This window comes from Magnolia sinica, chromosome 1, assembly GCF_029962835.1.
Source record: "Magnolia sinica isolate HGM2019 chromosome 1, MsV1, whole genome shotgun sequence".
In the NCBI taxonomy this organism is placed as follows: Eukaryota; Viridiplantae; Streptophyta; class Magnoliopsida; order Magnoliales; family Magnoliaceae; genus Magnolia; species Magnolia sinica.
The window spans coordinates 26962379-26975686 of NC_080573.1; the positions used below are offsets into that span (position 1 = coordinate 26962379).

General features: G+C 41.2%; 1 protein-coding gene across 1 annotated transcript; it reads left to right on the forward strand.

Annotated features, from left to right (window-relative positions):
* The first annotated feature begins 2707 nt into the window (after window positions 1–2707).
* LOC131237923 (phospholipase A1-Igamma1, chloroplastic-like) lies at window positions 2708–3806 on the forward strand. Its single transcript, XM_058236044.1, has one exon. It carries the CDS (start codon window positions 2742–2744, stop codon window positions 3789–3791), a length of 1050 nt encoding a protein of 349 aa, XP_058092027.1. The 5' UTR covers window positions 2708–2741; the 3' UTR covers window positions 3792–3806.
* Window positions 3807–13308: the final 9502 nt, after the last annotated feature.

Consider the following 13308-nt stretch of genomic DNA (forward strand, 5'->3'; position numbering starts at 1 on the left):
TTATAAATGGCCAGGATGTCTACTAGAACTCATGGTTTTCGGCTAAAAATAATAATTGTCCTATTTGCCTCAACCAAGTTATTCTCCTAAATTTTCTAAGCACCTTTCCTGGTGGACACAACTCCTAAAACTCAACGATCAAAAGTTATAATCAAACTAAAACTTACTATAAATAGTAAAATGAAAATTCGACCATTGATATATGGAATCTTGCAAACTTGGCATAGGAAACCCGGCGTAGCAGGGTTGGATGACTAAAGTAGCTCGTCTTACCCCAAAATCATATGTGGCACGTCGGATAACTCATTCTGGTTTGTAAGATACGCTTATTTTAAGGTTATGAGGGCTTATATCACTTCTGTCTCGAATGTGAGAACCCTAAAACAAGCATATCTCGCAAATCAGAATGAGTTATTCGACGTTTCATAAATGATTTTGGGATAGGAGAAGCTACTTTAGCTAACCAACCTAGATGTGCTGGGTTTCCCACACCAGATTTGTGAGATTTAATCAAATCAAGGGTCGAAAGTCCTTTTTAATTTTGTTTTAAAAGTAAATAGTAAGTTTTAATTCCATCATAACTCTTGATCCTTTGGGTTTTAGGAGTCTGCCCAACATGAAAATGGCTTAGAAAAATTAGGAGAATAATGTGGTTATGCCAAATTGGATACTTACTAATTTTGTCCAAAAATCATGAAGTCTAATATAAATCATGATTATCTATAAATAGTAAGTTTACTATTTATATCAAGTCACATTTGAAAGGAGTTTGAGTTGGAGTTTGATTATGAAACTTCTTCATAGTTTGAGTTTGCTATTTTAATGGTTATAGTTTTATTTTTAACATCAATCAATTTTATTTTATTTTTTTCTATTTGATGTAGAGCGGGTCGCGGACAGTTACATGGCCAAGATGGATCAGAAAAGGCCCGGTCGACGACAGAAGTGATCCAGACCATCGAACCTTAAATCGGGCGTATCTTGCAATCCGGAATGAGTTATCTGACGTAAAATATATGATTTTGGGGTAGAACGAGCTACTGAAGCCAACCAACCCCGCTATGCCGGGTTACGCAGCCCATAATTGCGAAAAACCCCTGGATCGATGGTCATTTCCCCATTTTAATTTCGTTTTTACTATAAATAGTAAGTTTTAGTTTGATTATAACTCTTCATCCATCGGGCTTTAGGAGTTGCGCCCAACGTGAAAAGAGCTTAGAATAATTAGGAGAATGGTTTGGTGAAGCCAAATAGGACACTTACTATTTTTGGCCAAAAACCTTGCGCACTAGTAGACATCACGGCCGTCTATAAATAGTAAGTTTACTATTTATAGTAAGTCGCGGATTCTAAGAGTTTGAGTTGTAGTTTGATTCTAATTTCTTTCCCATTGCTTGGTACCCCTATTTAAAGGGTTGTGAACTCATTTTTATTCATCAATTAATCAATTTCGAATTTATTAGAATTTATTTTTATTTTCTGCTTTCTTTCCTCGTGGATTCGAGAAGTCTCTGTGAGGAGTCCAGAGAAGCTTCGTGGATTCGGAGTAGTTATCCTCATCACGTTCATCCTTGCGTCACTATTTTCCTAATTTTCCTCAATTTGAGGAATCTCTACGAGTTCCGAGAAGTTCTGTGGATATATACAAAGTGAGTTACGAGAAGTTCCATGGATACAGAGTAATTATCAACCGAAAAAGACTTGCTCGGCCTCATCTCGTCCAACCCTGCGTCACAAATAAATACTAACAAAACATTAAGGTGTGATCTAAGAAGTTTTTAACGGTCAAGGGTTCAATCGCCCCTGTTTTCTAGAGCATTGGTCGGACTGAGATTTAGATCTTCTTCATTTTGGGGATCCTGCCCTAAAATTATCTGAAAAAATGTATGGACCGTGTGGATACAAAATACATACATTAAGGTGGGGGCACGGTTAGGGCGGCACCGTCTTGCGTGAGGTCGGGGTGTCACCTAATACGCTGCCGTTGATTGTTGATCGTACATTTACGGTGAACCTAAAGAGAGTTAATCGAACTGACTATTAGGGAGTAGGCACAGAGGGGTCCACCAGATCATAGGACCCAATCTCAAATATACTCTGGTGACTAACCAAGTCATTGGCATTTGGATACGCAGAAGATGGGCCACGCGTGATACCCAGTCCAGTCCAAAACATGACTTTTCAACGTTAGTTGTTATCGTTTCTTTGAAAGTTTTCCACATTTTTTTCTATATATTCGATTATCCCCGTTCAGAAATTCTAAAACCGGTGAACACATTCCCAACAGTGATCACGGCAAGAACTCTGGTGATAGCTTTTGATCCAAATCAGCATCAGAGGCCTAATCAGGGCCTCCATCCCCCCCCCCCCCCCCCCCACAATTATTTTTAAATCTCACTCATCTGGAGTTAGGAACATCTCCAACTGATTCAGATCACCAGCCCACTAAATCTCCCCGACATTGCGATACTGTGACTCGGTAATCTACTCCAGATGAAGATATCCCTGCAAAATGCTGCGAGATCCACAACCCGTCCAGTTCGACCCAGCCGATTGACCCATTAGAGACATCAGCGGCTCCATCTCCCTCAATTATTCTCAAACCTCACCCATCTCCACTTACACACCTCTCCAATCACTCAGAGTTTCAGATCATGGACCAACTACATCTCCCAGACATGGACAACTGGTTCACTCCCTTGTCGTCTCCCAAGGAAGAGATCCCTGCAAAATCTCACGACATGCACAGTCCGTCCAGTTCGAGGACTCCAATGTCGTCTCCCAAGGAAGATATCCATAGGAGATGGAATGATATCCAGAGTCCATCTGGCACGCTCCTGATTGATCCACAAAACCCATGGCTCCTACAGGAGATCCTACGTTATGGAGATTTCGCACAAGCCACGAGTATAGCTTTCAAACTGGGCTCATACTGTGGGAACTGTCAACACCATCTGGGGATGCTTTTGGACCAAATACGCCTCAATAAGCATGGTTACAAAGTGACCAAATTCATCTATGCCCATCTTGGTTCGTCTGGTTCGATGGGTAATGAGGCAGGCGCTCACAGAGATGATTCAAATTTGATTGGCTACGTAGCGGTCAGCAATGAAATTGAGTTGCATCGGATTGGACGTAGGGACATTGCCGTGGCATGGCGTGGGACCAAAACATGGTCGGAGGCTCGTAAAGTTATTAAAACTAAGCTTGTACACATCGATGATGATGATGATGTGATGGTGGCAGATGGGTTCAATAGCATCTACACATCCAAGACTGAATCATCCATGTACAACAAGTCAAGTGCATCAGAACAAGTGATGGGAGAAGTGAAAAGGCTTGTGAAGTTGTACAAAGATAGACATGAAGAGGTGGGCCTCACCATCACTGGACACAGCCTAGGTGGGGCCCTAGCTCTCCTCAATGCTTACGAGGCTGCCTCCTCCCTTCCCCTACTCTCGATCTGTGTCGTATCTTTCGGGGCCCCACAAGTCGGTAATGGGCCATTTAGAGACAAGCTCAAACAAATGGAAGTGAAGACAATCCGGGTGGTGATTAAGCAAGATATGGTCCCGATGTGGCCCGGGAGACTTATCAATGAGAATCTATACAACTGGGCGTTCAAATTAGTGGGGCAGGAGAACTCTCTGTTCAAACATGTGGGAAAGAAATTGACGCTGGATGCAGATGGATTTAACATGCCGGAAGCACATCACCTAAAGACACACCTTTCTCATCTGAACAGTTCCGATGGTTCAGCATCCGAGCTTCCATGTGGATGCTCGTCCTGATGTGGCATTGGTGAACAAAGCTCTATTGAAAAGTAATTTGTAATTTGTAATTTAAAATATTTGAAAATATGTTACAAGAAAAGTCTAAAAGAAATGTGTGGAAAGATTTTTTATTTTTTATTTTTATAGATATTAAAAATCTCTAATAAAAAAAAGAAAGTCTTAGTCAAGGAATATTTATGGAATTGCGTGGATTTTTATTTTTTAAAAAAAAAATGTGTGGAAAAGCATCTTACGAATTGATTGAGGTAGTGGAAACCTAATTTCTCATATAAACGCAACTCAACCACTGGCAACAAGCTCCAACAACTGTACGTACTTTCAGGTGTGGAGACCTAATGTTTTGAAAAAACTTGAATAAAAAAGGATGATGCCTGTCGCGGGTTGTGGACCATTTTTATCATGGGTTGCAAGGCAGATTTGCGTGGGAAGGCTTTTTTTAAAAAAAAAAAATAATAATAATAATAAATAAATCTGGAGTAGCCCTTGGAGAGTGAGGTTAAGCGGCTTGATGGTCCCTGTAGTCCAACAGTTACACTCCGTTTGGCACCTCGGAATTTTGCTGTAAATGAGTCTATTTGAAATTCAAATAGCTGCTTTTAGAATTTTGCAGCTTTGTATATGGATGTAAATGAAAGGAGGTATTTCAAATATATCTTTTTAGTGTGTTTTGAAATCCCACCAAAATATTGAGATTCCATGTAATCCAAAGGAAATGTCTTTTAATGGCATGTTTGTTAACGCTGATATTTTGCACTTAACGTGGAATTGAGAAAATGTTCCGTGTTTAGTGGTGTTTGTTAGAGTGCGGATCCTTTGTATCTTGGAAACAACAAGCAGCTGAATCCAATATTATTATTGGTCCACGTCACTTTCACGAGAAGTTTAATGCCGTTAGACGGTTTCGTTTGGAAAGCGGATTGCATATCGAGTACAGCTAGCTCTTGCTGTTACCGTACTAAGTGTAAACTCAGTTGGGCCCACCTTGTATGTATGTGGTCTATCGAGGACGTCCATCCGTTTTTCCATCTAATTCAAGGGGTTGAGCCCAAAATTGGAGTATATCCAAATATCAAGTGGATCATACCACAGTAAACAGTGGGGATAATGATTTCCACCGTTGAAACCTTGCTAGGCCCCACAGTGATGTTTATTTGTCATCCAATCTGTTCATAAGATCATACAGACATGGATGAAGAGAAAACACAAATATAAGCTTGATCCAAAACTTTTGTAGGCCCCCAAGAAATTTTCAATGGCAACGGTTCAATTCAAGTATTTCTTATCGTGTGGTCGCTTTGAACAATGTATATGCTTTATTTTTTGTCTCAAGCCCTAAAATTATCTGGTAAAATTGATGGATGGAGCGGTAAAATACATAAGTCATGGTGGACCCCACAAAATTTACTCAGCACGCTAACGTAGTTACTACGCAATCTGCTTCCTTCCAATTGGGGATTCAGAGCACGGGTTGAGCAACGAGACTCGCTACTAAAGTGACATCACCTAGTTACATGGGTCCCACCATGATGTATGTTTTGTATCCACACCGTCCATCCATTTGGAGAGATCATTTTAGGGCATGAGCCAAAGAATGAATCAGATCCAAAACTCGAGTGGACCCCATCATAGAAAATAGTGGACAGAGTCACACTACAAGAAATTGGCCTTTTACAGACGAACTTATTTCCTACGAAATAAATTTCGTCAGTACACATGACTTTCCCCAATGAAATCATATTTCATTGGCAAAAGATTCCCGCCACGAGCAAATATGTTCCCGCCACCATTTACAACGATGGCCTGGAAACTTTTCCCGACGACATTATGTATCGTCGGTGAAAACTATTTTCCCGATGATTATTTCGTTGATAAATGTAATTTTTCCCGACGAACCAAATAGTTCATCAGGAAAAGATCCTTTAGTGTCCTTTTCGATGACGGAGAGGCTATTTTTACCGACGTTATACAATATTGTCGGTAAAGGTACTTTTTACCAACGAAAAAAATCATCGGTAAAGGAACTTTTTACTGATGAAACAGACACATCGTCGGACAAATGAACGGTGGACATTATTTCACTTTGTGTGGTTGATCATGGATGTTGATTTGTAATTTTTATTTTTGCTATAGCTAATAAGTATATTTAAAAACACATGTACGGAGTGGATGGGGCTGATAGAGCATGAGTGGGCCCAAATATTTTTAAATCTTTTTATCGACGAGTTGTTAGAACTATCACCGACAAAGGCCCAAATAATTTTGAATCTTTTTACGGACGAGTTGTTAGATCTATCACCGACAAAAATTTTCGTCGGTAATAATATTATGTTTTAAGTCGAAACGACTCCAGCGCCCATCCATCTCTCTCTCTCTCTCTCTCTCTCTCTCTCTCTCTCTCTTCCGCAAAGGGTTCATGAATTTCTTTACAAATTTTGTCCGGTAATCCCCCTTTCTCTCTCTCTCTCTCTTCCTTCTCCCTCTATTCTCTCTCTCATTGTCCATTGCTTGTGGGGCCCACCGCAGAAATCCATTACCTGTGTGTCCCACCATCGATGTCCATTGCTCGTGGGGCCCACCGTCAATGTCTAGTGCTTGTGGGGCCCACTGTCGATATATAGTGCTAGTGGGGCCTGCTATAGCTCTCCACTGTTTGATTTAGTAAATCGCTAATTAGGGATTTTGAAATTAAAATCCTTAATTAGGGATTTTAATTTTGAAATCCCTAATTTGAGATTTTTAATTTAAAGGGCTAAAATACCTAATTGTGAGGCCCACCATCGCTGTCCACTGCTTGTGGGGCCCACCGTTGATGTCCACTGCTTGTGGAGCCCACCGTCACTGTCCACTGTTTGGTGGGGCCCACTGTTTTCTAAATCCCTAATTAGGGGTTTCAAATTTTTAGAAATTAAAAATACATAATTTGGGATTTTCAATTAAAATTCCCAATTATGGGACCCACTGTTGATGTAAACTACTTGTGGGGCCCCCCATCGTTGTCCAATGTTTGGTAGGGCCAGCTGTTTTGTAAATCCCTAATTAAGGGTTTCCAATTTTTTGAAATTAAATTCCCTAATTTCGAATATTCAATTAAAATCACTAATTGTGAGCCCCACCTTCGCTGTCCACTGCGTGTGGGGCCCACCGATGTTCACTACTTGTAGGGTCCACCGTCGATGTCCACTATTTGGTGGGGCCCACTATTTTAGTTAATTTATGGGTCGTACAATAATATATGTACGTACTGTACACCTTCCGATCACTACCATCTCATTACAGGGCATGAGCCATGATGGGGTGCACAAAACAACCCAAATTCCTCCGTCCATTTTGACAGATCATTTTAGATCAAGGTCCCAAAACTTAAGCAGATCCACATCTTAGGTAGTGTACCATACCATACCACAAAAAATAGAGGTTATTGACCATTAAAAACTTCTTGTGGGACACCAAAGTTTTGGATCAAGCTGATATTTGTTTGGTCCCTTCATCTAGGTATCAACAGGTTGGATGGTAAATAAACATTCCTGTGGACCCCAAGGAGTTTTTAATGGTGAGTTTTCAATCACCACTGGTTCCTGTGGTGTGGTTCACCTAAGATTTAGATATGCTTCATTTTTTTTGGGACTATGACCTATAATGAGCTGTTGAAACGGGTGTAGATGTAAGGAAAATACATCATGGTGGGCCCCACACTTAATTGTTCACAATATAGTCTCTCAAGTTTACAAACATCTAATTAGGTAAGTGATTAGACTTGATTCATTATCTTGATGATTCTTCCATTTTCATCTGCTTGTGTATTTGGAATTGTTAAAGCAGACTCGGATGTGCGTCGGAGCTATCCGGATGTTAAGCGGGAGTCCCTGGAAGGTGGGAACCGCTATTATGACTATGATGAAGTTGTACATTTCCTATAGACAACAATATGGGTGGCCTGGCCATTTGGACAGGCCCATGTTTATGTATTAGCTTAAAATTGATGGAGCAGACCCGGATGTGCGTCCAATCTATTCGGATGTTGAGCGAGGGTCCTTGGAAGGTGAGAACCACTGTTATGGACATGATGAAGCTATCCATTTTCTATGGACAGCAATATGGGTGGCCTGACCATTTGGATAGGCCCGTGTTTATGTATTAGCTCGAAATTGATGGAGCAGACCCTAGTATAACCCTAAACCTAAACCTACACCTAAACCTATTCTCAAATCCCTAAACCTAAACCTATAACCCTAACCTAAACCTAAACCTAAACTCAAAAACCTAAGCCGAAACCCAATCTCGAACTCATACCCGAATCCGAATCCTTAAACCCTAAACCCTAAACATAAACCTAAACCTATTCTCAAATCCCTAAACCTAAACCTATACTTAATTCAGTTAACTTAAACCTACACCTAAACCCAAACCGATAACCCTAACCTAAACCTATATGTATTTGTGCGTGGCTGAATGGCTAAAGGAAACAATTTCCTCCCTTAATTTGCCTCTCTTTCTACAATGGCCTACTATGGCCCCCCAGAATTTTAGATCAGGATGAAAATTTGTCCCTTGCGGTTTCATGGGATTCCACATCACATGAACTGTTCGCATTAGACGCCCATGACACGTGTGCAAAGGTGTGCACTCTGTAGGTGAGAGGTGAGCATGACTCTCTCTATCTCTCTCTCTCTCTCTTTATATATATATATATATATATATATATATGGGACTATGAGGTCAAGCTATGTGGGCCCCACCGTGATGAGTGTCAAACATCAACACCATGCATTTGATGGGTCCCCTTTAGGTTAGGGGATATCCCAAAAATCAGTAGTATACGGAACTCAGGTGGGTCATACAACCATGTGAGGACATGCCTAAAACTTATAAAAGTACTTGGTGGGGCCCACCTAAGTTTTCTATGCGCCTGAAACTTGGTCGGATCCCCTTGTCCAATTGGGACATAGATAATTAATGGTCTGGATTTGTGAACCACATCTTGGTGGGCCTAATAAATTATTATGAATGTTTTAATGGGAGGGTAGCCTCTCTCAACTATTATATGTGGTGTGGCCCACCCAAGTCATGGATTGACTTGATTTTTAAGCCCATGGCCTATCTGACTACCCATGAGGTCGAGCTATGTGGGCCCCAATGTGATGTGTGTCGAGCATCAATACCGTGCATTAGATGGGTCCCATTTAAATTTCGGGATATCCCAAAAATCAGCCATATACAGGAACTCAGGTGGCCCATACCAGTTAAAACCATGTGATGACATGCCTAAAACATATAAAAGAACTTCGTTGGGGCCAACTGAGTTTTTAGATGCAGCTGAAACTTGGTACCCTTCATACAAGTGGGACACACAATGGATGGGCTCGATTTGTGAACCACATCTCGGTGGGCCCAACAAATGATTATGGATGTTTTAATGGGAGGGCCTCTCAACTATTGTATGTGGTGTAGCCCACCACATGTTAATAAGGTCAAACAGATCCTAAACGTAAGAATGTAAAACACAAATATTTGATTGATCGAAAACTTTTGTGGCCCTAAGAAGTTTTTAATGGTAGGAGATCAATCCTCACTGTTTTCTTTGGTGAAGTCCACTTGAGCTTTACATCTGTCTCATTCTTTAGCTCATGCCTTAAAATAATCTCTCCAAATGTATGGATGGTGTGGATACAACACATACATCATGGTGGGGCCCGCATAAGTTGTTGATGTCACATCAATAGCCAATAGCCACTCAACTTGTCAGTAGATAATTCGTGTCTGGATATAGCCAGTTCGACCCTGACCTACACCTTAACCTAACCCTAAACCTACACCTTAACCTAACCCTAAACCTACACTTTAACCTAACCCTAAACCTACACCTTCACCTAAACCTTTAACCATATTCTCAAATCCCTAAACCTAAACCTACACCTTAACCTAAACCTATAACCCTAACCTAAACCTAAACCTAAACCTAAACTCGAAAATCTAAACCTAAACCCAATCCCGAACCCGAATTCCAAAACCTAAACCTAAACTAATCTCTAATCCCTAAACCTAAACCTACACCTAAACCTAAACCTATAACCCTAACCTAAACCTAAACCTAAACTTGAAAACCTAAACCTATACCCGATCTCGAACCCGAACCCGAATACGAATCCCTAAATCCTAAGCCTAAACCTAAACCTACACCTATTCTCAAATCCCTAAACCTAAACCTACACCTAAACCTAAACCTATAATCCTAACCTAAACCTAAACATAAACTCGAAAACCTAAACCTAAATCTGATTTTGAACCTAAACCCGAACTCGAATTCCTAAACCTAAACTCGAAAACCTAAACCTAAACCTAAACTTATTCTCAAATTGCTACACCTAAACCTAAACCTATAACCCTAGCCTAAACCTAAACCTAAACTCGAAAACTTAAACCTAAACCCAATCCCGAACCCGAACCTGAATCCCTAAACCCTAAACCCTAAACCTAAACCTATTCTCAAATCCCTGAACCTAAACCTACACCTAAACCTAAGCCTATAACCTTAACCTAAACTTAATTCACTTAACTTAAACCTACACCTAAACCCAAACCTATAACCCTAACCTAAACCTAAACTTAAACTCGATCCCGAACCCAAAATTCCTAAACCTAAACCTAAACCTAATCTCTAATCCCTAAACCTAAACCTACACCTAAACCTAAACCTATAACCCTAACCTAAAACTAAACCTGAAAACCTAAACCTATACCCGATCCTGAACTCGAACCCAAATTTGAATCCCTAAACCCTAAACCTAAACCTATTCTCAAATCCCTAAACCTAAGCCTATAACCCTAACCTAAACCTAAACCTAAACTCGAAAACCTAAACCTAAACTTGAAAACCTAAACCTAAACCCGATCCCGAACCCAAACCCGAACCTGAATTCCTAAACCTATACTCGAAACCTAAATCTAAACCCAATCCCGAACCCGAACCCGAGCCCGAATTCCTAAACCTATATGTAAACCTAAACTCGAAAACCTAAACCTAAACCCAATCCCCCCGTACCTAAATTACTAAACCCTAAGCCTAAACCTAAACCTAAACCCAATCCCGAACCTGAATTCCTAAACCTAAACCTAAACCTAAACTCAAAAACCTAAATCTAAACCCGATCCCAAACCCGAACCCGAATCCGAATCCCTAAACCCTAAGCCTAAACCTAAACTTAAACCTATTCTCAAATCTCTAAACCTAAACCTATTCTCAAATCCCTAAACCTAAACCTATAGCCCTAACCTAAACCTAAACCTAAACCCGATCCCGAACTCGAGCCCGAATCCGAATCCCTAAACCCTAAACCAAAACCTATTCTCAAATCCCTAAACCTAATTCTACACCTAAACCTAAGCCTAAAACATTGACCTAAACTTAATTCACTTAACTTAAACCTACACCTAAACCCAAACCTATAACCCTAACTTAAACCTAAACGTAAACTTGAAAACCTAAACATAAACCTGATTCTGAACTTGAAACCGAACTCGAATTCCTAAACCTAAACTTAAACCTAAACCTACACCTAATCCTAAACCTATAACCCTAACCTAAACCTAAACCTAAACCTAAACTTGAAAACCTAATCCTAAACCTACTCCCAAACCCGAAACCGAACCTGAATTCCTAAACCTAAACTTAAACCTAAACCTAAACCTAAACTTGAAAACCTAATCCTAAACCTACTCCCAAACCCGAAACCGAACCTGAATTCCTAAACCTAAACTTAAACCTAAACCTAAACCTACACCTAATCCTAAACCCATAACCCCAACCTAATCTTAAACCTATTTTCGTAAACTGACTCTAATCTTTTCATTGTAGGGATGGATAAGAGTTGGATGCGAGCTAAGAACAGGTTTGGCCCAGAGTACAAATGTAACGCCCCATACTTTTGGTACACGGGCGTTACCTTCTTAAACCCGAGTTAATAGAAAATGAAACGGCTAATTAGTTAGTTGCACATGGTGCATGCAAGGTGTGAACTCCAGCCAGCATCAAACCCATCCACCTGGAGGCCCTAAGAGCTGAGATAAAATCCCATGGCAATCGAGAAGGTAACAATCGACTAATCTCCTTAAATTAAAAAAGTCTTAGGTCAATTTGTAAAGAGATAGTGAACAAAAATCCTATTAGATAGTCTTCGCAGAATAACAGGCGGCAAATTAAGTCACCACTGTGCATGGGCACCACTTTTGACTGTTGAGACCAAAAATCAAGTCAAGTCGGCTGTTGGGTTAGTTGTACTGACCATTAGAAGGTCTGAAGAGCATGATACGACCCAATTGGGCCTCGTTCCCACACCAAAATGGGCCGAGACCCCTATTCCTAGGTCCCAAGAAAAATGAACGGAATGGATTTATCACAACCATCATGATGGGCCCCCTGATGGAGTGCATGTGCACCCCAACCATGTGCGCACGGTATGCACTGGGACGATGGGCTCGATTAAATGACCTTTGACCGAGCCTTATTCGAAAAAGAGATGGTTTCTCTCCCACCATTTTTAAACTCAAATCGACAATTTTCGAACCTCAAAGTGGCCCACCATGGCCACTTTCCGAGCCATCTGAGCCGTTCACTTTGTTTGTGGGGCCTAACTTAACAAAATAGTATAGGCTTTTGAGCTTTTGTAAACGGACGTGAGTGATGGGTTAAAGCTATCCAACGCATTACACATGGAAGCCAAGTGGTAGGACCATGATGGGATTAGTTGGACGGCTCACTATCAGTCCGATCGTGCAATCCCATCCGTCTGTCTTCCAGTTGGAGGTGTGCTCTCCCTTTGCCAAGAATAGCCAAGCAAGGCCTGTGGAAGGGGAAAGAGAGAGGAGACCTTCCTCTCTGGGAAAGACAGGGCTTGGCATGATCGCAATCGTCCCTTGTCCGCATGGAAATACGACCGTCGAGAGTTCTCTTTCTCACTACTATAAAGAGCACTATAGCTCTTGGGATTGATGCCAAGGAGAGAAAGAAGGGAGGAGAAAGAGAGTGGAAAGAGAGAGGGGAAAACAGGGGATCCGACCACCCCATTGCGGCTCGAGAGAAGCGGACGGTGTCCACCAACCTTAGGTGACCATCTCCTTCCATCTCCTTGTAGTTTCAACTAGGATGAAGCAACGCTTGTTGGACGGAAGCTAGGCCCAGTAATGGCTGTGATTCAGTCCAGCAACAGTGGTGTTTGGGCACTGGAGTCGAGCCAAGCAATGGCCCTGCTTCAGGCTGCAACGTAGTCAATCAAGAGCACTATTTTAGGACCCATTTAGGCTTTGTTTTGAGCTCTTAATAGAGCTTCGAAACAGGCATAGGGACCGAACCTATCAGCGGCCGAGAGTTAGACGAAAAGACCGGTCAAGGCAGGTCTCTGTTTAGACGGAAATAATGGTCAAGTCATGAATGTGTTTTTAGATCAAAACTGTGTCATTCCATGGCTGCAGTTCGAACCTAGGCTATGCCAGAAGATAGGTCCGGTTCAGGCTAAAAACC

What these genes read in the sequence shown, in the direction of transcription:
- LOC131237923 (XM_058236044.1), top strand. Translation starts at nt 2,742, where the DNA reads ATGCACAGTCCGTCCAGTTCGAGGACTCCAATGTCGTCTCCCAAGGAA.